Source organism: Branchiostoma lanceolatum, chromosome 12 (genome assembly GCF_035083965.1).
Source record: "Branchiostoma lanceolatum isolate klBraLanc5 chromosome 12, klBraLanc5.hap2, whole genome shotgun sequence".
In the NCBI taxonomy this organism is placed as follows: Eukaryota; Metazoa; Chordata; class Leptocardii; order Amphioxiformes; family Branchiostomatidae; genus Branchiostoma; species Branchiostoma lanceolatum.
This window is the reverse complement of record NC_089733.1, coordinates 13,789,299-13,814,979: the sequence shown is the minus strand read 5'-3', so window position 1 is coordinate 13,814,979 and position 25,681 is coordinate 13,789,299. Positions and strand designations below refer to the sequence as shown.

Here is a 25,681-nt window from a genome sequence, read left to right as displayed (position 1 = left end):
CAACAGCATATGAAATAAAAAGAAACTGAAATGGCCACATGTGTAGCAAAGTAAGGTAGCACCATTTCATGCAATATCTTTAGATTATGCAGACTTTTTCAAACAAGTGTGTGTATGTCATATTGTTGTAGGGAAAGTTAATAAGAATGGTAACTTGATTTTCAGTCTCTCTGTTCATTAGTATGTAATCGTACATAAAACAAGACAAGAAGAAGTACAAAAAAAGCATGCAGATAATGGTCAGGGATTCTTTATGGCTATCATAAAACATAAAAATCAACCATTTTTTTTGCAACATTTCATTTATTTACCAGTAGAGCACAACTCAGATCTGTGACCTATTTTCTAGGTGTCCCTGCAATCTGGATACACATAAAAACATGATTGTTATGGACATATGTATGATCAACCTTACTTTTACACAGACACAAAAAATTGGACAGCTTTCGTTCAGTGGATGATAATGAGCATGTCCGCAACTCTCCAAGCAGAGAAGGCTGGTTTTTGACGTTTTTTTAGCCGTTTTGTCAGGCTTTCTAATTAGTCTCGTTTTCTTTATGTCGCCAACCCACATGAAGAAGACGAGACAAAATAGAATGCCCAACAAGAACGTCTAAAAACCCATCAAAAACCAGCCGGACCCACTCCTCTGCTTGGAGAGTAAACGTCCGCTACATCTCAGCTTCTTCTAGATAGTCTCTTGGATCTTCTCATCCAGGGTCCAAATCTTTGGCATCTGTGAGGTCATCACTGTTGGTCAGAAGGAAAACTAATTAGCAAAAGATGACCTAAGGCCTAAGAAAAAAATGTTGTGTTACCGGTTACCTGACGGACCTTAGCAAAAACCTGCTGACCCTAGCCTTTTTTGGGGTCGTCAAATGGCAATGTGCATAAAATTTTGAGATTTGAGTCTTGAAATTCAAAACAGATTTCTGTATTTCACTCTGAGATGAGGGCTTTGAATAGAGAGTGTAGTAAACATTGTACTTCTTTGTTCAGTTCATCAATATACTTGTACTTCTACAAATTATATCTGTATAATTACAATATGACTGAAAATACCAGACAGTGCCTGACGCTTGTCAGTTGTACATTGAAATCTGAAAGAAAAAAAAGAGAATCCCTACCGACTGACCCAAATTTTTTCAGGACTAAAGCTGGAAACACAACATATTTTTTTCCTAAGGCTAAGATACTTTTGTGTGCACTAGATTTATTATGCATCAGTCATACTACTGTACATGCACGTTGTGTCTTCCAATAGGTACATTTGCATATGTTCCCTGTGTTCATTTCATAAAATTTTCATTGGGTTCGTGGGTCGTCACTCTTAAGGTGTTAATACACTTAGTAACCAACTCACTCTTTTTATTTAATTATTTCAATTTTAACTGAATATAAACCAGCTCATTAATTCATTGATGCATTATCTTAGCAAGAAATCTGGAGAACATTCATTGGAAGCATTTTATTTCATCATAATTTCACCTATCCACACTTTAGGAAATGTAAAATACTAATGTTCAGATCTGACTTCTGAAATGTGTGAAAGAATATTTGTGATAAACAAGTTGATTTAAAATATTTGCTTCATTTGTATCTTCACATACCGGTAAATGATTTTTCAGACATGCAATACTTTCTTTAGACAACTAATTGTAGTTGATAGTGATGCCCTCCTCGAGTTGGTAATAATAATCTTTTTACTGGGTCACCCAGTATATTAATCAGATGTAGGTGTTGATACAAACGATTATCACTCACTCACACTATCTGTTCCTGTTAAGAATATGTCAAAGATTGTCACAGCCAGTTTGGACCTGAGCCCTGAAATATAACAGCAAGTTCTGTTTGTCAATTTTCCCTGTATCTAGCTTCCCCGATGACAAAATCTAAGCCCTCCTGCGGGTCTCTGAGGTACCTCTCCATGTAGGCATTGACACCAGCCACCCCATGGCTGCTGTAGTTGGAAAGGCAGGGCAGCTCGGCCATGTGAGGCTTGAAGTTCTTCAGGAGGTACGCAGAACATTGGTGAGTGACCTTTCCATCTCCAAGGTCATGGTCTTCTTCGTTGGTTAGCTATGGGTGGAATAGAATTAACAAGAATAGAAACTTAATAAGAACCATTTTAGAAGCATGCATATTACTGTAATTCTTGATTTGTTAATGGTAGCTTAGCAACTTTCACAGTCAGTGTTCAACCACTAAAATCTAATCATTGCACATACTAGATCACACACGCCTGCTGAGGCAAGAACTTTATGCACACCATTGAAATGAAATGCCATTAACTACACCTTTGCCCCCAACCGCTAAAATTACCAACTGCAATATTAGATGGATTTATAGTACAACTTGTACAGAACTCTGGACTCTGAAATATAGTTTTGCATATAAACGAGGTACTGTATATGTTGTTGATGCCATAATGACACACTAGATGGAATAAGAATATTAGTCTTAGAATAAAAGAAATGTCATGATAAAAATTTAGAGGCATGCAAAATACAGGTTTGAACTAGGGCTGCATACCGGTATAGTCCAATAAGTAGTATCCATTAATTTGATTGTCCTGTGAATCTTGAGTATACCCTGTGAGAATCTTTTACCTGGTAGGACTAAGGTACAGGTAAAAAATACCAAGTACCAAGTGTCAGACACCCCAAACCAACGTGTGATGGGAGAACGTACCTGCTCTATGACAATTTTTGTGTTTTGATAGAGTTTAGGGTGAGACTCAAAGTCGTCCAAGAAGTCTGCCATCTTCTGGTCTACATCATAGATCTCACCTTCCACACGCTGAATGAAAGAAATTATATTAATATTAATATTATTAAGACTATTCTTCTTTTAACTACCAAAAACCCACAAATTATAGAAAAGGTGGGACATTACGTCTTCCATTGCTTACAAAAGAGAAGTCAAACCCTTCACTAGTTATAGACAATTACATTTGTATAATTTAGATAAGCAGCTTTTATACCTATTTTGTACACTGTTCTTTTATGTATGTTATTTATATTTAGCCTTCGGGCATGAATTTGCAATAAACTTATTATTAATTTGCATGTTGGTTTCAAAGCAAAGACAACATGTGATATATCTTATCTTGTTGCATTTAAAGTTACCTGTGAAAGTCAAGGCTTCCAAAGAGTGCTGTTATGGTTCACTTGATAAGGTAGGGATTGTGTTACACTTTATACCTTCAAGTTAAAATGAGCTACAGTATAAGAAAAGTGTTGAAAGTAAACAAGCTTGTACATCTAGTTATTGTGAACAATAGTAGACTACAGAAACTTACACAGGTGAAGACTTATATATTAGTACTCTTAACCTTCTCCCTTCTGAAGTAGCCTTTTAGCACCAAATTTGTGTTGGTTACAGCGTTAGGGAGAAGGTTAACGAGTAATCTAGTTTCCAGACATTGGATCCTTTCCTCTTTTCTCCATTTTTGACCTCTGACCTTTGTAAACTGAACTTCCTATGACCTAGTACGTGAACTGACCTCTCCCTGACCCCTGAGATCCAGTAGAAACGGAATGTTGTATTTTGACGCCACAACCAGTGGCCAGCGGTCCACAGTCCGTGCTTTACCAACGAACCTCGCCACGCCATTGGCCGCGTCCACCATGTAGTGATAGTTGGGCTCTCCTGTCTTCAGGGTCCCGTACACAAACACACGGATCATGGACATCATGGATGAACGGCTTCCCAAAGATGGCAGTTCCTAATCAAAGGCTTCGCCCCTATGGCAAAGCCAAAAAAGCAGACATTTTAGACATTAGTTCTCTTGTTGCCTTTATTAGACATTATGACTATGCTCAATGTATGAAGATAATTGAAAATAAACTATTTATATGATTGTTCAGTAATAATCTATCTCTCTTGAAACTTTTAAAAGAAGTGCGTAAAAACAATGTCTGGCAAAGTAAAACATGTTTTGTCTCAAATTGTCTGGTGTTTGAGCTTCAAAAGGTCAAAGACGAGAAGGCGAGGATATCTAAAAACTGAACTTGAAGTAAACTTTCCATCTTACCTTCTATGAATTGTAGCACGTGGCAGAAGACACTGGCGTTAAAAGGCTTAAAACTAAATGTTGGGATAAAAAACGAAGGATCGTATTTTGAAACTTCTTCGCTTGCATATAAAATAGGACACTGGTGAATGAGACTTTGAAATTACGAATTAAACTTGCACTTGATGAGCTTTTACTTTGGGTGATGAACCAGCACTTTCGCACTTCCGGGTTCCTGAACAGCTGAGAACGCAACAACATGTAAACGAAGTGAATTCAACTAAAGTAATGTGCGAATATTGTAGATCAAGTTTTACCTGACTAAACAACCATACAAGTTTCAATAAGTTCTCAAAGTTACAACATTGGTAATACTATTATATCATAAAACAAATGGCGACACAGAGACACAATAACAACAACATAGTCTTAATTACGTTTGTATGCCGTTTTAGATTAGTTCACTCTGATATGGGACATCTTCAAACATCTAATGAAATAAACTAAGATTATTTTGAAACTTATCAATACTATATTTTCACAAAGGTTAACAATTATTGTAATTTTAATTTGTCTTGCTTGATTCAACGTTACAAACAAACCTTTTTTGAAAAGTAATACCGTAAATAAACCCCTACTTACTTAATGAAGTAGTCCATCTTCCCGCGTCTCATCAGTACACAAAAATATTGCATTCGATCCGTACTGAAATCTTTTGGATATTGTTTCGTACAGATGTGCTCAATTTACAGCTGTCTGAACTCGATCAATCGATAAAACCAGAGCTCTAGAATCATGACAATGTCGTCTGCAAAATCGGAGTGGAAGAAGACATGGCAGGGCGATCTGAGTGCGCGATCCTGGCAGAAGTTCGAGTTGGAGAGTCAGAATTTTCTCCTGAAGACACACGTGGATCACAGGGAGGGGTACGAGTTCTTACTGACAGACCTCACCTGTATGTGGCACGAGAATATGGACCTTGATGAGGTCAAGAAACGATGCAAGGTAAGAAATGATCTGTGATTTTCTTGTAACGGTATTGAACGTTGTATGATATCTTGTATAGATGGTCATGTTTGATAGTGTGATTTGTTAACCCGGAAATAAGCTCTTCTTCTACCTTGTTACTTTATCTGCCTATATAACCCCCTTGATCTGTCACACAACAAATGTATTCTTCTTCCAGAAGTACTTCTGTCAAGAAAAATAAACGCTAGGGGGCGCTGTTGTAACTATAACATGCACACTATTGAGGTTAGAGGTCAATGTAACATTTCTCTTTGTTCCGTTCAAAATCTCGATTTTTGTGTTTCGTGGGACCCGAAATATAACGTTAGCCACATCATAGCTAAAAGTTGGAATTGACAGATTTTTAGTTTAGCAAGTTTTGCATAAAGTAGTGCAACACATTTTGTGATTTCTACTTAGCTAGAACAAGAACATCATAAAGGGCCACAAACAAAATTGTCAATTGTTGTTTATGGTTCAAACTGTACACTTTTGATACATTATGCAGTGTTGGGCTGCGCGATGGAATATTGATCATATTCTAATTTAGAGAATAATTTTTGACAGCCCCCTTTGGCAAGATGGGGCTACTCTAGTTACAAGAATATTCCTCAAACCAACCCCCACCCAGTGACACCTAAGGTTAAAGGTTAATAGAGCATTTGTACTTTGTTCCTTAAAATGTTTGATTTTGGCACTTTATGAGACATAAAGTATAATGCAATCAACATGGAAAATTAAGATTGGAAATGTGTATTATTCTTGGATATAAACATCTGATTCTTTCTTCTGATTCTTCACCGAAAACTAAAATAAAATGATTGCATAGAGCCACAAACAGAATTGTCCATTTTTGGAAACAGTTTCAAAAATGTGACTATGTTCCTTGCATTTGTCGCAGTTTTCCGCGTATGAAAATTGCAAATTTTTGACTGCCCCTCATCGCATTTGTTGGGGCAAATCCTAAAATATGGAAAAGACAATTCTTAGAAATATTATCTCTAGTAACCACACTGTGATCTACTGACTGGCCCAATCAAGCAATTGGGTAGGACATGCGCTTGCCTATTGGCACTTTCCCTTAACCCTGTTTAATTGTCTATCTGATTCTCTTTTTGTGCCAAGGATGCCACCTAATACTGTACATGTACTTGCATCTAATTCTTATCAGACGCTGAACCCGCGTTTTGAAGCCCCCCTCCCCACCATCTTGAGACTTCTTCAAGACAACACTGAGACCAAGAAGGATTCCACGGACTATACCATTCAGCACGCGGGGGAGGGACTGGTCCTGGTGCTTGAGACTAAAGTTGGCGAGATCCGCTTCACATGGGAGTTCCACTGTCAACAAGCGCAGAAGGAAATGGTAGGAACAGCTTAAACTAAAGAGCAATGTTTTCACTAGACTTGACAGTAGGGGGCATTCATTGTGGTGAGGGAAACCCCGCACGTCACCAGAACGTAAGCGTCTGCTCCCGTATCTAAGGTGTGTAGATCCCCTGTATAGCTTCATGTATTAAGGCAACATTTACCAAAGAGGACAAAAGAGACACGGCAGCTAAAATAGGCTGTCTATACTTCCGGATATTTGTGGTCAGCATAACTTAACCTCTGGATGGATTACAAGGATATTTGGTTTGTGGATACGTCTTGGGAAGACAAATGACAAGGTTAACTTTGGGCCCCCTGTTGTGTTTTTTGTATCTTTCGTCCTGGTCGTGCTATGGTCTTGATATTTGGTGGGAGATTATAAGCTTTTGATGTAAGGAAGAAATGATGTAGGTTTGGGCCCCCTAGCAGCTTGTTGAGTATAGCAATCTTAAACATGTTACACAGTTACAGCTGCTGCATACTATTCCTTGTGCACCTGTTACAGCTGCCTACTATTCCTTGTGCACCTGTTACAGCTGCCTACTTATCCTTGTGTACCTGTTACAGCTGCCTACTTATCCTTGTGCACCTGTTACAGCTGCCTACTATTCCTTGTGCACCTGTTACAGCTGCCTACTATTCCTTGTGCACCTGTTACAGCTGCCTACTATTCCTTGTGCACCTGTTACAGCTGCCTACTATTCCTTGTGCACCTGTTACAGCTGCCTACTATTCCTTGTGTACCTGTTACAGCTGCGTGACCAGCTGCTGGAGCCCCTGATGATGATGGTGGGTGAGCTGGGTCGGAGGGAGCACAGACTGGGGCAGCTGCTGAAGGCCAAGGACAGGGAGATCGAGGACTACAAGATGGGCGGGGCTACCGTCTCCAGAAGTAAGACATCGTCACTCTGTTACCTGACTCTCCATTTGTAACACAAAGTACAGCAGGGCTGTGTCCAGGACCTGTCCTTCAGTCCCTGGACGGAAATTTGCTTGTTGGGACGGAAAAAAATTCAACCCCCTCCGTCACAAAAATATCCATTTCATGAGATAAAACTGATGAAAATTATTTTTTTAAGCTAAAAATGACAAATTCAACGATAAAAATTTTAAAATTAGCTCCCAAACAATGAGTGGGACTAGAAAAAAATTAAAGCTGGAGACGGCCCTGCAGTACAGTCAAACTTGTACAAGTGACCACACTCTACATAAAGACCACCTTGCCATTTATGCACAGTCAAACCTGTACAAGTGACCACCTCTACATAAGGACCACGTGGCCAATGTGACCACTTTTTGGCGGTCCCTTAGATAATTTTTTCCAGTGACACAAGCATCAAGTATTCTGTCTATGGCGACCACCTGTCCACACAGACCAGATTTTATCGGTCATCTGAGTGGTCTTCTTTGACAGTTCAAAATTTGAATATCTAGTAGCAACATGTAGTTACAGTAGTATTCAATATTTTTCCATTCAAAATTTGAAAGGAACCTTTCTTGAAGTACCAATCTATTTGCCCCCACATTGGAGTTACAAGTGCACAGCTGGATGCAGTTTAGTTAAAGCTTGATAGGGGGAGCTTTTGAGCTGTGAGCTGTTGATCCAGAAGTTTTATATTTCTTGAGTGCTGCAACAACTGCCCTATTTGCTTTTCATACAACTCACCTTTAATGATGCACAAACTGTCATTCAGGTGCAATTATAGATGAATTGATAAGGCAGGAGTAGCAATCAGTTGGTACACATAGGTTTTTGGTAGTTATCATCATTAGACGTTACAAAAAACATACATATTACATCCAAGAAATTACAACGGAAACTACAAAGTTTTACCTAGATCTTGCATACACATTTTCTACTTATTCAAAATGTGTCAGCATATTGTAGACCGGCCAAGGTTACAATTTTTCAGATTCCTGTTCTACATATTTTGTAGCCATCTTGTTGTTTCCAGTGGTGTAATATTACTTTTTGCCTTGACAGAAAACCTGCTGACAGAGCCATTTGACCCAACATCATTCCATAAAGAACAGCTGATTTCTAAGGTGAGAATTCTAAATGCTGATTTTTTTACATATACAAATGTATAACCCCCATTAACATTAATCCTCGGGGTTACATAAATCTGCCACTTTGAAAAACAATGGGTTTGAGAGATCTCTAGTGCTGCATGGGTATGCACAGTTTAGATATACAGGAGTGCATTATACTGTTATGGGGGATGTTGGGTTGGAGATCTGTTTGGACGTATCTTTCAGGGTGGCGAACCTGCATGTATGTAGCCTGGTGGAATTATGTTAGTAGATGTAACATTCAAAGTAGTTCTCAGAGGGTTTGGAGGAAAGCTTGATAATTACTTCCCCCCAAGCTTTGTGTACTTATTTAAAGACTATTCCCTCAGACTCCTGTTTTATTGTTGATCTTTTAGTGCTGCTCTCTGTCTTTTTCAAACCAGAGACACAAGAAATAAAATCAGCCTGGCTTAGAAAGAAAGAATGTCTGTCGTCATTAACGAAGTATTCAGCATATTCATAATATTTGAAGAAAATGCCACAAGGTCAAAGTTTGACTTGGTTTCTATCCTCCCATGAAATATGTCGTCACTTAAGTCTGACGCCCTTCAAGTGCGGACATATTTCACCTATGTACGTAGATCATGTCAGTCCGCTGCAGCACGCTGCCAAATGCTTCCGCTTCGTAATAACAAGTTTTGCGTTCCGCTACGCTGAAGTCGGACAAGCGCGCAGAAACGTCATCTGGCCTCCCCGGTGCTGTGGCGTGATGTTATGTTGTTGTCTAACGTAAACAGGCCCTGAGGTATGGAGCTGGTGTGGAGCTGCTGAGTGATGAATGTGAGAACTTGACCGGCCTGAGGTTTCCTATCTGTGGTCACAGTTCTGAACATACCTGTGGTGTATGATCATAAACATGTAGTCTCATGACATTGCATTGTAGTAACCTATGGCTAGTAATGCAACAGGTAGACATAAAGCTATGAGACTTAACTATCCCTCTTTGTCTTTCAAGTTTCATTGTTTTCTTTAATTTTTGTCTTTCTGATTTTATTTCTTTCCCTCTTTCTTTCTTCGGTGCTTTGTTTTTTCTTTGTCTTCACTCCTTTTTTATCTTTCTTTATATCTATCTGTCCTTTCTTCTCAGAAACCATTGACCTTCCCCTCTTCACTTCCCTTCTTCAATTCAATGTCTACAAAAATGTATGTAATTTACAACATGTACAACTGTAGACTAGGTTGTGAGCCATAGATTTCCAAATTACTAGTTTTTTTAATTTGGAAAACCCTTCATTGGATGGTATTCAGGTCATTGACCTTTGCCGATAGCTCTTAGGGAATGTGTGTGTGCTATTGAGTTTTCTGATTTAAGAAGTACAGTATATGCCAATTATTTGTATACCTTTTTTCTGTATATTTCGTCTTTCTGTATAGAATTCCAAAACACCAAACCATTTACCATTCACTCAATTGTAAAAACAATGCATATCTGTATAGCCCATAATCGTAAAGTTCGGGGTATTGTATAGAATCTTGTCCGATTTTATCGTAAAATGACCCACAACTATAGGCTAAATTTTGGATTTGAATTGTTGTTTCGGGAGTGGGGACGCTGGTCACCGTTCAACAATCACATTCTTTTGTTACTCGCTATTGTCATGCTTGCAAACAATCGATATCGGTGCCTTTGACATACGGTGATCTCATTAAAAACCTGTTTTTCAAGACTCAAGCGACGAAAGTGAACAAAAATATGAAAAGAAAAACACGATTTTTGTCGGAGCATTTGAGCCTCTACGCTGTATTTTGCCGCGATTTACAGTTATTTGTGGCCGTATTCGACGGAGAACCTATTCCTTACATTCTTTCCCCGTGAAAATCCTGCTTATGTAGCGTAGATGAATCGTATTTTACGTCGCGATTTCAGAAAAAAATAAAGCGACGAAGGTCTGGTGACGCTTGGCGGCCATCTTTGTTTACTCATTGATATGCATTTTTCTACGCGCTGATTGGTTTACGTCATAAAAACCTGTGCTCTGATTGGTTGACCGTAAGATTTCACGTGATCAACATGCGGCGGGAGTTTTTTATTTGGCAGGAGTTTCCCACGCAGTTCGGGCTTATCTGAACAAAATGGATCGCGTATTTAATCCAATATGGTGACGTTAAGATCGACGAAAAGGTCGGATTGTACTTTGATTAAAATTTTGCAAAATAAAGTTGCGATATCGTTAGTGTAATTGTTTGTCTTGCCCAAAATCCAATTCGCCCCCCCCCCCTCCCCTCCTTCGGGACGTCAATATCGCTAGTTCGGACAGTCGTATAGTTCGGGGAGTCGTATAATTTGCGCTGACAAATGGGCTATACAGATATGCGGAATCTACTGTACTGTTCTCAGAATGAAATATAACAAAATTTTACAATTGTGTGACGTCATTTTTATGTCAACATGACAGGAATTATTGACTGGGGCTAGAACCCTGGACTTGTGGTATGCGAGGCGCATAGTTTGAGGGAAAATTGCTTGACACCTTTTGTTTCTCTTGATGGCGTAAATTCTTTCCCGCAGAGCGATGTGCGAGACAAGCTGGCGTCTGTTCCGACAGGTTCACGGGTATGTCACCCCTTCCCACAGGGTCAGGGTTGTTTGGAAACGGTTCTCAAACTGCCAATGGCGAAGAAGAATCCCTCTTCTCCCGGGGCGGAGACCGTAACGTGGGAAATGCATTTTTTATGGCGTGGAGAAAGTAGGTGGCGAAAGACGACAGAGAAGACAGGTTTGCTGTGAAGAGGAAAAGTGCAAATGCCAAACTGGCTCAATACATTACCTACATTACCTTTAAGCCACAGTTTGTTTGCAGAGAAATTTTGGTTGTCAAAGTCTGTATTTCTTTAAATTTGTGTGTGATGTAAACTTTTGTATTCCCATTATGCTTGTTTTTTAGTGGAAAATGTCTATTTTTCGTAGATCAAAAGAATTATGAAAAGGCAAGAAAAATGACTCTCACTCACACACTCAACGTCCAGTCTATCATCTGTAGTGTGATTACATTTGTTTGTATCACATGCATAACCCATAAACTGCCTGAAGCCTAGCCTGATTTCAATCAAGCCTCCTGTAAGCGCTCGCCGCCCTGTAACCGCTCGCCGCAGAAACCCCCGGACAGCTGGAGTTTGCGTTATACAGACTACCTGAAGCCATAATAGAATTAACACACCAGTTTTTTTTACAGTCATTACAAGCTGCATAAGACTGGACTGATAGGCTTGATCTGCATACACTAGGATGGGCCCACCTCTATCAATAAGTGTATATTTGGAAAAAAAAACACCTGCTGGAGGTGTGGCTCTTCCCAAACACCAGACCTTCAGTTTTACATCCTAGCTGAGAGCTGAAGCTACGTGCTTATTTTCACCTCGGTCGAGTGACGAAATTCCTGTAATTGTAGTCCTTTCTCAAGGGCACAACATTGGGACCTGAAAGCTAGAACCTGTAGATTCTAAGTCTAACTACCCTAACCACAAGGCTACATAATGCCATGATGGTCCCCTCACAAAGTAGGGCAAGATGTACTCAAGTCTTCTTCATCCCACTTCACCTTATTAAAGACGTTCTCAGGTGGAACAAGTGTTTTTTCCTGTCTGCTAGGTTCCTAGATATACCCAAGATATGTGTAGTGGACACTTAGACTGGAGGGGCCAAACTGTTGCCTTTGGACAACCGCTCCGTTTTTTGTTACTTCCACGTGTGGAATGCCAGGAATTTGTTTGGAAAGAGGGAATTCTGGTTTCTGTAGTGGTTCTGCAGTGTTAGTGTGTATGAGAAATGTAAGACTAGCCTCGGGTACCATCCTCTGTATTTACTGCTGACTCATTCTTTTCGCTTGCTAACTGTGGTACCCAGGCTAATATAAGGCAGATTGAAGTTAATTTTATGATAATGGAATGAGCCAATTCCATGTATCCCAGATGTGTATCTGAAGAAGGAAACTAGTTTCCAAAGTTACTAGAATGGAATAATCAAAGCCTATTCCCTTTTGCTTGTGTTGGACCCAGGAATTTGATGAGCAGGTAGGGCAGGGTTGGCAGGAGGCCTTCACTAGGGAGACTCAGGACCTGTACAAGGAGGTGATGCTGACTCAGGCATGGATCAACAGGGAGGAAGAGGAGGATGAAGGTGAGAAACTTTAAACTCTCACTTTTTCATCAATTGTGCCCTACTACATATTTACTTCATCCCAAGGGGGTGAAGTATTGTTATTGGCATGTCTATCTGACAGTGTGTGTGTGAGTCTGTGTGTGTGTCCATCTGTTTGTGTGTGTGTCTATGTGTGTGTCAATCTGTGTGTGTGTATGTGTGTTCTGTGTCTATCTATGTGTGTTTGTGTGTCCATCTGTGTGTGTGTGTGTGTGTTTGTGTATGTGTCCATCTGTGTGTGTGTGTTTGTGTGTATGTCGGTGTATACACAATGCAGCACATCGTCAGTGCTGCTATTTTTGTCTGTTGGACTGGAAGGGTTGCCATGCAGTTTGGGTATAAAGGGATGAAGTTTTCCGTCTCTGATTGTTGTTTTAGCTAATAATTGGGCAGTTTTCACTAAGCTTCTACTACCTCAGATTTGTATTTCTAAACACCTTTCTTCAGTGTCAGATGAGGACACAAGTCTTTTGGGCGGAGAGACTACCCATCATGCACCAGGAGCCACCAAGGGGTCACCGTCACGTTTTGAGCAGAGGTCACCGAACGTGTCCCCTAGGAAACGACCTGCAGGGTCACCGCTGAAAGGAGAAGGGGCAGTTTCAACACCTGAAAAATCACAGAAGGTAAAAGAGCATTTAGGCCGCACCTATTTATTTTCTTGGTTCAAGGGCATTTTATTGTTAAGATTTGGAAAGACCAAAGTTTTCACAGAATCTGTTTTCATGTTGCATCTTGCTACTCATACTGTAACCTGAAAGAAAATTAAAGTTTCCATGTTTTTCATTGGTCAATGATCACCTGATCAGACACATCCAATGAGAACAGTCTTCTCGACCAGCATTAGGGTGACAGTAAGCACAATATGTCATCTTCAGCTGAAGCCACTTGACATGTAAGTTTCTAATATCAACCTTAGAAGTGCTAGCGTGTGGAAAACCTGCAAATACATTAGAATAGAAATCAGATGTGATACTTCCAGGGTTTTCCTCATTTGAAAGGTAACTGTACACAAAAATTGTACACTGTCTTAAGAAAGAGCCAAATCATGAGTTATACAAGAGTCCATTTTCACCGTTTGTGCACAGAGAAAGGTCAGAGGTTGCACATATCCGTGGGGAAGCCCTTGTGCAAATTTCAGGGCTTTTTAAGATTTACCGATGCACAAAATAGGATTTACCGCAGCACCAGAATTTACTTAAGATAAGTTTCACTCAGAGAGTGCTCCGCGAACAACTACACCTTTATTTAACCTCAGCAAAGGGGGTTACGTTTTCTTTGCCGTTGAGAAATGAAGGAAACGGACAAGAAAAAGACAGAATAGCTCAGAGGAAGACTTGATTCTGACTTTTTCATTCTGTAAAACATTGTGGACCAAGTTACAGACTTTTCCCTCCGACTCTGTTTTCATGTTGATCTTTCAGTTTAGCATCATCTTTGGAACCAACAGACTGAATTGCTATGGCCTTAGTACAATCCATAAAGGAGACACTAAATTTGGATTTGTAAAAATTTCTTACAGCCCTCTGACTATTTGCCTATCTGCGCAGCAAATGGATTATACAGCGGATGGTAAACAGAGTGGATAAACTGCTGATGTACAACTTTGATCCCTTTTTACACACCGGGTGTTTGGCAAGTAAAATGGCACTTCTGTTTAGATCCTGCCCACTCCCAGGGAGGGCTGAAAAGGGCAGTTTGTCGGCAAGTAGGGATTATTATGTAAGACTGCTGGACTGTTGGGACGCACAGAGGAAGAAAAATTGGCAACTATAGACTTAACAAAATGGGTGCAGTATTGCAGTGATAGAGAAGCCTTTGGTTAACCTTGATAATCCTGAATTAGCTGTTTGGCTAGCAATTCTCTATTGATTATATTTAGGGATTAGGCAGCAGGGAGAAGGTTTAAGTTTGATAAGTTTGATAAACATGTAACGTTACTTGCTTGTGGTACACCAGAGATTCACAGTTTTCCTGTCAGAATAGAGGACATGTTCAGATTTTGCACCATCTTTCCTTCTTAGCTTCAACTATGATCGTAACCTTTTTGAAAATTAAAGAATAATAATTATTGTACGTATGTACGCATAAGCCTCACATAGTAGAATTCCATTCTCTTTTTCATGCAGTTTATCCACATAACCATTCTCTTTTTCATGCAGTTTATCAAAATTCAAGAAACCAGGCATTCCATATTTGTGACCATAGAGCAATTTGATTAAATTTTCTATTTCAATTATTATATCTACCGGTGTTACAGTCGAGAATGTAGCTCAGGTCAGAATGTACCCAGGTACAATCTGGCCAGGGACACATTCTGGCCTGTTACTCTGGGTACTGATTAGTGAATGTATGCTGCTCTTAGTGTAAGAGTGGTTCAGGGCATTAACTCACACTGCATATACGCCTCATGGTCAATTAACTGGATTGTCCCTGCAGCAGACAGTTTCAGTTCTGTCCTTCTAACGTCAAATGACCTACAGCCCGTTCCCCCTCAGTAACTGTGCTGCGATGATAGAATGTCTGATAAACCACTGCATTGTTGCTGTTCACTGTTGTCTCTAAACATTGTTTATTTCTGTCTCTGACTTGAGTACCTTTCACGGTGTCAATAGCACAGTTATACTGTGCACTGTGTCTGATTCATTGGTAAACAGTTATTTCAAATTTACTAATTGGAACACAACAACGTTTTACATTTCAACACTTAAACAAAAGTTGTGCCATCCATGCACCGCTATAAATTTCTCAAAATATCCATGTTCTCATTATGATTCCTAATTTCAATCCTTATAGGATTAGCAATTGGCACACTTATCTGAATCATGGCAGAGCAATTTCATTATGCTACTAGAATGACTGTTCTCCTATATTTTATGATTTGCAAGTGTTAGGTTTAATTTTAACTTATAGGACTAAATGGTAGTAGTCATGTACATGCAATGTTGCAGGTTATCTGAATATCTCTTTATTAGCTAATTGAGAAGTAAAATAAATAAGGAATACCAAACCAAGATGTTCTGCTGCAGTACTGTAGAAAGCTGCCAGGAGGTCCATAATGAAATCTGTCCTTTTTCCCAACACCTACCCACTTGACAAATGTTATAAATGTCCACCTACAACTTCTCGTCCACAGACACACAAACAAACTCGGCTACAAATGGCACCCAAAACACACACGTAACCTTCTTGGTGAAGGTAACAAATGAAAGTGTGAAAGTTGACATATCTTTTCTATGTTGCATTCCTCACTGTCTTCAAGCTTTTGTCAAGAGTAACTGTACTACGTAGTACATGTTTGTAACTGTATCTTTTAACAAATTAGATTATTTTAGCAACTTGTTTCCTACCCCAGTGCAGGACTCATACATTAAAAAGTGAGTCTTCTAAGGAATTAAATTGGTGTGGCGCTAAACAGTATTGGTTAATCTGTGATGACAGCTGATCATTCAGAGGCGCAGACCGCGTAATCTAGGTGGGAAAATTGATCTGCATTAAGCTGCCTGCTCGTCGTGATTACGGTTTAGATAAGTTTGATGAGCGCTGGCCTGAGTGGGGGGCTTTGTCCACCCATTCTAACTATAGGCAACTTAATGATTTAGAGATGTTTGTGTCACTGCAGTACATTTCAGTGCACACCGTGACATGGGTTGGGTGGCGTTGTGGGATTAACTCTTCAAGATAAGTTTGATTACTTCTGGTCTGGACAGTTGACAGTCGTGTCTGAGTTTCTTCCTGTAGATAAGATAGAATACAGCAACTTTCCAAAGCATCAGGTACATATATTTCCATGCAGATAATTAGACAGTTTTGCAACAATTCAAGAAATAATGATTATACATACGTTTCATGTTTCATATATCATTTATCATGCAAATTTGCAATTAGACACACAGGTTGAAAGTTGGTCCTCCTTAAAATGGAATCCAAAAGTGAATAAGAAATGGACAAGAAAGAGTCTTGAATATATCAAATACATGACTTGTATCAGTCTTAACAACCTAGAATTGATGTGTTTTTCAATTTTATTTTTCCCACAAAATACTATTACGGAACAGAACCTGTTGTCATTCAATAGCCTCTTCATTAGATGGTTTCAAATGACAATTAGAGTTAGATTTGTATGCAAAACAGGGCAAAGTATTGGAAGGTACCGCCCTTACTTTCCGAGCCGAAGTCAGGTACCCATTTTTACACCTGGGTGGAGTGAGGAAACTCATATGAAGTGCCTTACCTAACGGCACAACATCAGTGGCATGTCAGAGGATTCAAACCCAGGACCTCTGGGTTCTGGGCCAACAACCCCAACAGGACCTGGTTGACCAATTCAAAATTGGGGTGGCAACCCCCAGACCTTGTACATACACACAGCCCTTACAGATCACCATCTCTATGATTACATCATGTTCGTTAATCCACGACGACAGCTGATCATTCAGGTCCGCTCACCGGTTAATGTGGAGGGGGGAAAATTATCTCCGTTGGTGCGTCCGTCGGCGTGATTAGGAACAAGATAAGTTTGATAACCATTGGCCTGTACAGTCAGACCTGATCACATGACAGCTATCGGACATGAATGGCCTGATAGATAGAAGATATCTTTGTTGTAGAGGTGCTCTATTGAATTGTCTTTGTTGATATTTGTTTTAGTCCTGCAGAAAAGAACATTACATGGAGTCATTAGCCTAGATGGCACTTTGTTATGTCCAGTCTTTCCCCTTCTACCAGAAACAAAAGAAAGAAAATACTATTGGTCAGGAAAACTGAACTGTCCGAAAGTCAAAACAAGCTAACCGGTATTTGAACTCCGTACCTGACCTGCCTTATAAACTAGTATGGAAAGTGATCTACTTTCTGTAAATATACTCAATACGTGGATATAGTCTTTTGAATGACAGTTGAACTCATATAGTCATACTTGATTATATTGTATCTATATTGCACTGACTATGTCATGAATATGGTTTTGACTATAATTGTAGATTGGTTTTAACCTTCTCCCTGCTGCCTAACTCTGTATATTACCAATAGGGAATTGGGTGCGAAACAGCTACTTCAGAGTGCTAAAGGTTAATTCAGTGGAAACATTGTGATATCCAATAAAGTCATCTTGTGAAAATGTCATTTCCAAGAAGTAAGGACAACAACAGACCTACTAGTAATGTGTTGTTGCTTGTTCTTCGTGCAGCCTTCTTTGCACTTACATTTGTACGTAAGACACGCTGTTTGTCGAACACATACTTCAAATTGCAAGACGTCCATTGTTCCACATCCATGCCTATCGTCTCTTCAAGTGGCATTTTCCTACTTCAGGTGAGGCTGGACCTTAAGTCATTGTCTCACCTGTGCAGGTCTCTCAGGTGAGGGAAAACAGAATACACCTTTCATGTGTCAGCTCCCACCTGTCGTCGTTGAGCAGTTGTGTCTTCCGTTTTGCTAATGTCCCATGGGAGGGAAAAGGTTGTAAAGCTCCTAAAAAGTTTCTGTGCCAAGAAGTAACATCGGTTTGTTTTTGTTGGAGGCAGAGTTGTTCTTCCAGCATTCCAACTACTGTACATGTGCACATGTATATTCAGTTGATTATGCAAACTTTTGAATATTTAGAGTTCACAGATTCTTCTAGTTTGCAGATGAAACAATATAGCAACACAATGAAAGATAGAATGTAATAATGGCAACATTCTGTTTGAAATTTGCAGTATCCTGAAATCAAGGAAATCAACATCCTAGCTACATGTCTAATCTTTGACATTATTCCATACATTAATGTTTCATTACATGTAACGTAACATGACCTATTTACGTGCAGAACCTATTTACGTCCGGTTTGGCTCATGTCCACATGTCACGGTGTATTATGCCAAAGCCTGTTCTCATGAGCAATAAAGAACATCATAAGTATGATCCTTAGCCATCTCTTTAATTTTTGCACAGCAAAACATAATGGCCATGCGTTTACCACGTGAACGCCACGTGCCGCGCATGTGGGGAAAAATTACAGATAAACATTGTTTTTTTTCCATCGCGTTAAGCAAGTGGCCGGACAGACATAGTGATTTTACTATCATTTGTCTGTAGACTACTTTGGACAGTTACTGTGCATTTTTTTCTGGTCTATGTCCTTCAAGTATAGAGCTAGAAGGGAAAAGATCCAGAAGTGGACGATAATGGGTTACCCTAGCACAATTCTTCATCATATACTTCAGTATGAATACATGCTCGCACGGCGTTGAACAGGCGGAGAAAAACTTACAGACCATGCATTTTCTTTTTAGAAGAGCTGATATTTCTGCCCATGGGTTTGAAATTTGGCTCTGTCCGCGCGGTTTTAAGATAAATACGTTTTGAATAAATCGGACGTAAACTGGTCATATCACGTTACATAGAACAAGAAAACATACTGGGAAACATGAATGCTGCTCTTTGAGTAACTGTTCCTTTGTAGATGCCCAGAAAAATGCTGCGATTCACAATTGTACTGTCTGTTCTTGTTCTGAACTAATCAAATAAGAAGATTGAAATTGGGTAAACCGACCCAACAAACTACTAGTAATGACTACAACAAATGTTTTTGTTTGTGCACTTTTGCCATTGGAATGAAGTACTGTCCTCTTGAGATACTAAACTATTTCTGAGACAGTCCCTTGCAACCTTGCAGGATGCTCCCCATGAATGTCTACCTTGATCAGGGGGAGGAGAAGATGCTATGTTGCCATGGTAACAGTGATCCCATGATGCTTTGTTGTTTCAGCAAATGGGCCAGGATATTTGCCATGGCTGCTGGGACTTAGACTGTGATGATTTCAAACTGGAGAAAAACTGTGGGAACAAATAAACAGCCAGTAGTTTGTGTTTTGGCAGAGCGATTTTTGAAGGTCTTCTGCTAGTGATCTAAGCTTCCTTGAAGTGTTTATTTCCTCTTCTTTCTAAAATTAGTGTGTGGAATTTGCTTCTAATGACATTGAAAATTCCCTTTCCCTGAGAGAAAGTTGAATGGGCAAGCATGGTGGAATGATTCATTGAAACGTTACATACAGAATAAGAACAATCTAAAGGTCATTTCTTACATCCAAGAGAATTTTAGCCAACAAGCTTATCTGACTACCACAATTCTAAATGATTATGTTTCAATACAAAAATACAAAGATTCCAGTGTTATGAGTAAAGCATGATGGTAACAAGTGTGCTTATCCCAGAAAGGAGTTTAACCTTCTCCCTGCTGCCTAACCCTGTAACCAATAGAGAATGGGGTGCCAAATGACTACTAGTTAGTGAGCTAAAGGTTAAAGGTCAATGACCCAGAGAGCATCACATCAATTTTTAGATACCTTTGCCTCCTATCAGATTCCAGGTATGCAGCAGTAGCTGGTGCATCACACAAACAGCCCGTCATACCTAACTTTCGCACCCAACCTCTGGATTTTTTTAAGCTATCTAGTATTTGTATAGCCGGTATAATTGTCCTTCGGTGGAACACACCAGCTACACAGGTACATGACGAGGAAGAAGCTGGTTATAATACACTGTTCACAAAGGAACTGTCACAACTTATCTTTGCACATCTAACTCCTGCATTCTTAAAAGCTATTTAGTATCTGTATCTATATGGCTGGTTTAACTGCCCTTTGGTGTATCACACCAGCTAAATGGATGACATAGTGAAGGTGCCTCTACTGTACTCTCTCCAAAACAGCTTTTGTCTTCCCTTTTATTGTGCAACACTGGATATAGCATTATTTTTGGCCATCTGTTGAAGCTACAAGCTCTTTGTAGTCCCTCCCCAGAAGTAGAAATGAACAGTCCTCTAGGCTCTTTCTCTTAGCTTCTGTAGTGAGCTGCAAGGAAAATTTGAGCTCTGATGTTCCTTTTTTTTGAGCGACCGGGTCCCTCTAGTTAAGTTGATGTTGAGCTGAAAATTGTTAGAGCAGTCACTTGAAGCTGTATCCAGGTAGCTACTGCTTTTCTAACATTTAAAGGTCCAGTTATCTTAGCAAAGTGACCAAGTCAAGTGTTCTTGACTTCTTGAGGACCAGTCAAGATGGGAACATTGTCTCAAAGGAGGTCAGTTGCACTGAGCATGGCTAGATGTGGACTGGTCCATCACATCCTGAGGGGTTACAGGGGACACATTCTTCACAAGTCGACAACTTGTACTTTATTACCTCTGGGTAGCATGTGCAGTTTTAAGTCTGCGTGTATATTGTTGTGTTGACAAGGGTCTTAGGTAGCTGCCACAGTTGGATTGTGATGACATATTTTAATAAGTTGGTAGCAATCCTAAATATTCATACTGGTTTTCTACGGTATTTCAACAGAAATTCTAGTTTAGCCTATCTAATGTTCTGGACATCTACCCCCCATGTAAATAGCAGCTCTTGATATCTAGCCCTTTTGTTTTATTGGTCCACAAGTAATTTAACATCTTCCCCTTATGCAAATGTTTAATCTGTTTGATGCTTTTAATGCCCAAGTGTTGTTAAGTGCTGCAATTGGTGGTCATTTGAATCTTATTTATTTATTTATTTTGATTTGCCACATTTGTGGAAGGTTTGACATAACAGGTGACTATCATCTTTTCAAGATGTCAACCCAGACCAGACTGTAAGGTTTTGGACCATTGCACACCGGGGCATGCCCCTATTCTTTTTCGAAAGGTGTGGTGGGTTCTTTTACGTGCGCGGGGTGTGGCTCTCCCCAAACACGGGACCTCCATTTAACGTCCTATCCAAGGGACGTCCCTAACCCTAGACTAGCTAGGTACTCATTTACACCTGAGTGAAGTGAAGAAAGTCATGTTAAGTGCCTTTCCCAAGGGCACAGCGTCGGGGTGCAAGTTCGGACATGTCTCTGGGCACCACCCGGAAATCAATAAACTAAACTATGAAACAAACTTGGAATTGCCGCACAGGTCATGAGGGTAAGGTAGATAACACCTGTGGCAAGAGATGGGTGTTTAAAGATTTAGACTGTCGTCTCACCTATTGTACTGTTGCAGGTGTCCCTCCACAGGTGGTCCCCCTAAATGTTACAATGGAATCATCCATCATCAGACCTATCAGCTTCAGTGGATGACAGACAGTTTTTGTCGATGTTATATTTTTTGTATCATCATGAATTGACAGGCAACTTTTAGTATTTTCATTAGTTTTATGAGTTATCATGGAGAAGACATACCATACTTTATAATGCTTTCATGAGATTTTTAAAACTCTGTTTCTATCAATTAATGACAGACAGATTATTAAAGATTTACAAGAAATAGGTTTGTAACCAAACCTGATTAAGATACCCATTTCTGTTGTAGCTGAAGAGGCTACTCTGTATTTTGATGAAGGGAAACAAACGATGTGTTGGGTACACAGGGTTTGTTCAGTTCTTGTCTGTCTTTGTCCAACTTTTTTCCCCAAAAAAATCCAAGAAACCAAAATTCAAATTGGTCTGGCATTTTTATAATCTTATATTGCTCATAATATTTCAGACTTTAGGTCTGCAATTGTGCTGAGATTGTAACCTTGTCTTGTATCTGTGTATTTCTTAATGTTGTGACATAGGGTATGTTAAGAGAGATTCTCTCTTAAATGAAGTTAAGTACTGTCAACGGTCCATCAGGATCCATAAGATGCACTGCTGGATGAATAATACATACCATGAGTGGCACTGGACATGGACGTTTAATAAAGGGACAGTCCCATCAATATTTAACCACAGTCAGAACCCACCATCATACATCACTCTCTTACAGGTGTGAATAGCATAGGACCGGTCTAGATGCTGGTCTTCAGTCTCCCATAGAATTATGTACATGTATTTGTTATAGCACCACTAAGGAATCATCAGCCAATACTAGACAAAATAGACTTGGTTAAAGTTGAAGTCCTTCCCATACATTTTGGTGCATATGGCGATGTCCATCTCCATTCTGTTGTCCTTGGACCACACAGTTGTGCAAGCACTACATCAGGGGGCTAGTTTACTTGTTTTGGTGTGTGTTAACTCATTTTGTTTGACCCAGACAGGGTTTGAACCTATGACCTTGCATATACCTACACTTTGTCTATAGTAAGTGTAACTTCTGATATGACTCCATATTTCTTGCATCACAACTCATGCTCTATTTGTTTTTATTCATTTTCTTCATCAGGATATAGAACTGATGAGAAGAGAGGCCCTGCAGAAAAGACTACAAGAGGAGGCTCAGAGGAAACAGACCAAGAAGAAAAAGAAAGGAGCTCTCTTCTAGGTAGCAAAATCATTATTGTTAATTTAAGAAATTTAGAAAATGAAGTTCTTACAACATAGCCTAAGGAATTTACAGATTTTAGAACCATTTGTACAAAATGCTAATGTAAGGTATTGAGTGTAGAAAATCTTGATTTTCAAGTCAAAGATAGTAGTATGGACTCCATCAAACACTGCAGACCGCAGAAGTCCTCAATATGAAAGAAATGCTGTTGAGGCTCTCATAGCTTAACACTGTATACAGCTATGGTATGATATAGACTGATGAGAATATTGTTCATGGTCAAAATGCTGCACAAGAAACAAGTTGCCAGATAAATAATGAAGTGAGAGATACATTTATGGTGCTATCATTAGATTGCACCTCATTACAAATCCAATTACATTCAAATAGATTTTATGTTTTTAGTAGAATAAGACAAGGTCTTGTTGAAGAGGTTGCATGCATGCAGAGTTTTTTTCATAAAGAGAATCAAAATGTTTGAACAACATTAATAGGAGGCTCCAAAACTTCAACAAAGGAATTGGTAAGAGGACTAATGTGTGCCCACTTAAACGATGATGCTATTTACCATCTTGTTAGTGAGCATGGGGGTTGATAAGGGATAGTTTCAAAGGTTCTAACTTAATCAGAAATGAATTTCTTTTTTGCTTTACATCATGTGCTCTTTCAAACTCCTTATAAGCCATTTGTTCACCATATGATGGGTCTTGCGTCTTCTTCAGTACTTGATCTTTCTGCACTTAAAAACAAGATGCTCACAGGACTACTTTTGCACACAAGCTACAAGCAACATTTCAGAATGAAATTAACTTTGAGTACAAGAAACATGGTATCTCTTTGGAATGTATTCTACCTTGTTAAAGACATCCTTTGCCACCTTAATAGTATTCCTGTTCATGGTTTCAATCCTTAATCTTAGCTATTCATGCACATTGATAAATCATTTTGTATGAATAAACTTTTCTTACAAATCTTTTTCTTACAAAGAAAACTTCAGTGATAATTTTGAAGTTAAATGAGTTCTGCTATGTAATTATCAGAAGACCACAGTGACCTCAGAATACCCCTCTGTAACTGATGTCTGCAATTAGCGGTCCAACTGAAGATGAGTTTTTCCATTTCATAGATTAAATGGATGTCGATTTATCTCCTCAATAAAGAATTTATGTGTCCATGTAATATTCCTATAGTGCATCTGGTGATGAATTGTGCCTCGGTAAGAGTTATTTTAATTCTCTTGTGGTCCTAATAGATCACAAACCAGACACTCTATGGCACACCAGGCTGAATATACATTTTTTTCTGATTGGAAATCGTTCACATCTTCAACTATAGCAGCTGTTGTTGGAAGCGTCATGCAAATATAGTCTACTTAATGATATGTTCTGGTGTTTTATAAGGGCTTTTGAGACGCAAATGAATTGGACATACCTTATTTCACATGAGAAATTACAGAATATGTCAGAATATTCTATTAATACAGAGGAACTTTCAAGCTAGTTATATTTTGTCACATCCCATACATTTGGCACCTCCACCAAATTAAAGATTGGTCCTCTTCATAGTCATCTTTTACACGTTCTGAATTGTACCAAATGTTTGATACATCTTGCATATACTAATGATAGAAATCGTCTCATAGACTTGAAATAATGTGTATAGAGAATTTCTGCTCCCACGAATATGAAATTCGCGGTTGGCATCAACTTGATAATTCTCCAACAGTTCCAGGTGGTGTTTGTCCTGGGTGCTGAAACATTGGTTAGGCTAATGGTGCTGCGGTGGGCTTTCCAATCATGGGCGGACCCTTTACTTTTTTTTCATCACTCTCAGCAGCACCGTGTAAGGTCCCACTGGGGACCGTCAGGCCCCCGATGAGCGACTAACAGTCATTGGCCACTGAGATCACGGAAAGATCTTTGAGAGATTACTCGAAGACCTTGGAGATCATTGAGCGCTCGTTGAAGGACCGTTGGGAAATCTTTCCAATGTTTTGATGCTTACCGGTATTTTACTTTTAGGTCATTCTGTGTCCATGGGCATATTTTATTTCTTTTTGTTTGTATTGCATACCAGGTAAATCGCTTTATGGCAAAACACACCATGTTTGTACCGAAGACTACAGGCTGCATATCTGATATCCATAGTTGATCCACTCACAACGGGAGGACCGGACCCCTACTCTGTTTGATAGATGTGGTGGGTTTCTAAACGTCTCGAGATGTGGCTCTCCTCAAACACGTGAAGGATTCGGGTCTCACATCTGTGGAATCCCCACAGAAGAGGGACAGGTTATCCAAACTAACGGCAGTTACACTCTTAAGATTGCCGTATGCTGCGGCATTTGCAACGTAGAAGAGATTTTTTGCGTACCCCTAACCAGACCTTTTCCAATCCTTTACATCCGCATGCACCGCATCGTTAAAGCGTCATGCCAAATACAATTTCACGGGAAATAGAGAAAGCATTATTTCAACAATGCTTTGAGTAAGGGTGGACCCAGATAACGACTGAAAACATTATCGTAACGTCTACTCTATTGTCAAAGATGAAAGAGCGATGTTAGCAAAGTACGAACAGGGCTTGAAGTGCTGGGCGTGTCGCTTACTTTGTCTTTGAGAGAAGCGGAACAATTTGTCGGTAGTAATGAAAACAAAACTCTCAGCAAAACCGCAGGGTATGGGTGGGACCGAACTACGTCAGTTCGAGTGGAAAAGTCCTCTTGACATACTAGCATAAGCATCGAAGGAATGACATACTTATTTTCCCCATTCAAACTGTGCATAGATGACTATATATATGTTATGGGCGTTCGGCCATTTGGTAGGAGAAC

At 39.6% G+C, this 25,681-nt stretch overlaps 2 protein-coding genes across 3 annotated transcripts; one reads left to right on the top strand and one right to left on the bottom strand.

Moving 5' to 3' along the window:
- Positions 1-234: 234 nt before the first annotated feature.
- On the bottom strand, positions 235-4,277 carry LOC136446258 (gamma-glutamylaminecyclotransferase-like). Of its 2 annotated transcripts, XM_066444599.1 has the most exons (5): positions 4,037-4,277; positions 3,506-3,746; positions 2,692-2,799; positions 1,922-2,079; positions 235-750 (listed from the first exon to the last, which is right to left on the bottom strand). In XM_066444599.1, the coding sequence occupies exons 2-5, from the start codon at positions 3,695-3,697 to the stop codon at positions 711-713; spliced, it is 498 nt and encodes a 165-aa protein (XP_066300696.1). In that variant the 5' UTR covers positions 3,698-3,746; positions 4,037-4,277; the 3' UTR covers positions 235-710. The 2 variants fall into 2 exon arrangements, with proteins under 2 accessions (XP_066300696.1, XP_066300695.1); XM_066444598.1 differs by lacking the exon at positions 235-750 and having other exon boundaries at positions 1,450-2,079.
- Positions 4,278-4,671: 394 nt separating this feature from the next.
- LOC136445993 (non-homologous end-joining factor 1-like) lies at positions 4,672-24,029 on the top strand. The gene is made up of 7 exons (XM_066444251.1): positions 4,672-5,020; positions 6,195-6,389; positions 7,148-7,286; positions 8,379-8,440; positions 12,464-12,584; positions 13,053-13,231; positions 22,747-24,029. The coding sequence occupies exons 1-7, from the start codon at positions 4,811-4,813 to the stop codon at positions 22,843-22,845; spliced, it is 1,005 nt and encodes a 334-aa protein (XP_066300348.1). The 5' UTR covers positions 4,672-4,810; the 3' UTR covers positions 22,846-24,029.
- Positions 24,030-25,681: the final 1,652 nt, after the last annotated feature.

Bases quoted from the DNA above. Each gene is read 5' to 3' on its own strand.
- LOC136446258 (XM_066444598.1), bottom strand. From the start codon at position 3,697: ATGATGTCCATGATCCGTGTGTTTGTGTACGGGACCCTGAAGACAGGA. The intron at 2,800-3,505 runs GTCAGTTCACGT...TCTTTCATTCAG, and splicing joins ATCTCAGGGGTCAGGGAGAG to CGTGTGGAAGGTGAGATCTA. The intron at 2,080-2,691 runs GTACGTTCTCCC...TTCCACCCATAG, and splicing joins CAAAAATTGTCATAGAGCAG to CTAACCAACGAAGAAGACCA.
- LOC136445993 (XM_066444251.1), top strand. From the start codon at position 4,811: ATGACAATGTCGTCTGCAAAATCGGAGTGGAAGAAGACATGGCAGGGC. The intron at 5,021-6,194 runs GTAAGAAATGAT...AATTCTTATCAG, and splicing joins AGGTCAAGAAACGATGCAAG to ACGCTGAACCCGCGTTTTGA. The intron at 12,585-13,052 runs GTGAGAAACTTT...ACCTTTCTTCAG, and splicing joins GGAGGAAGAGGAGGATGAAG to TGTCAGATGAGGACACAAGT.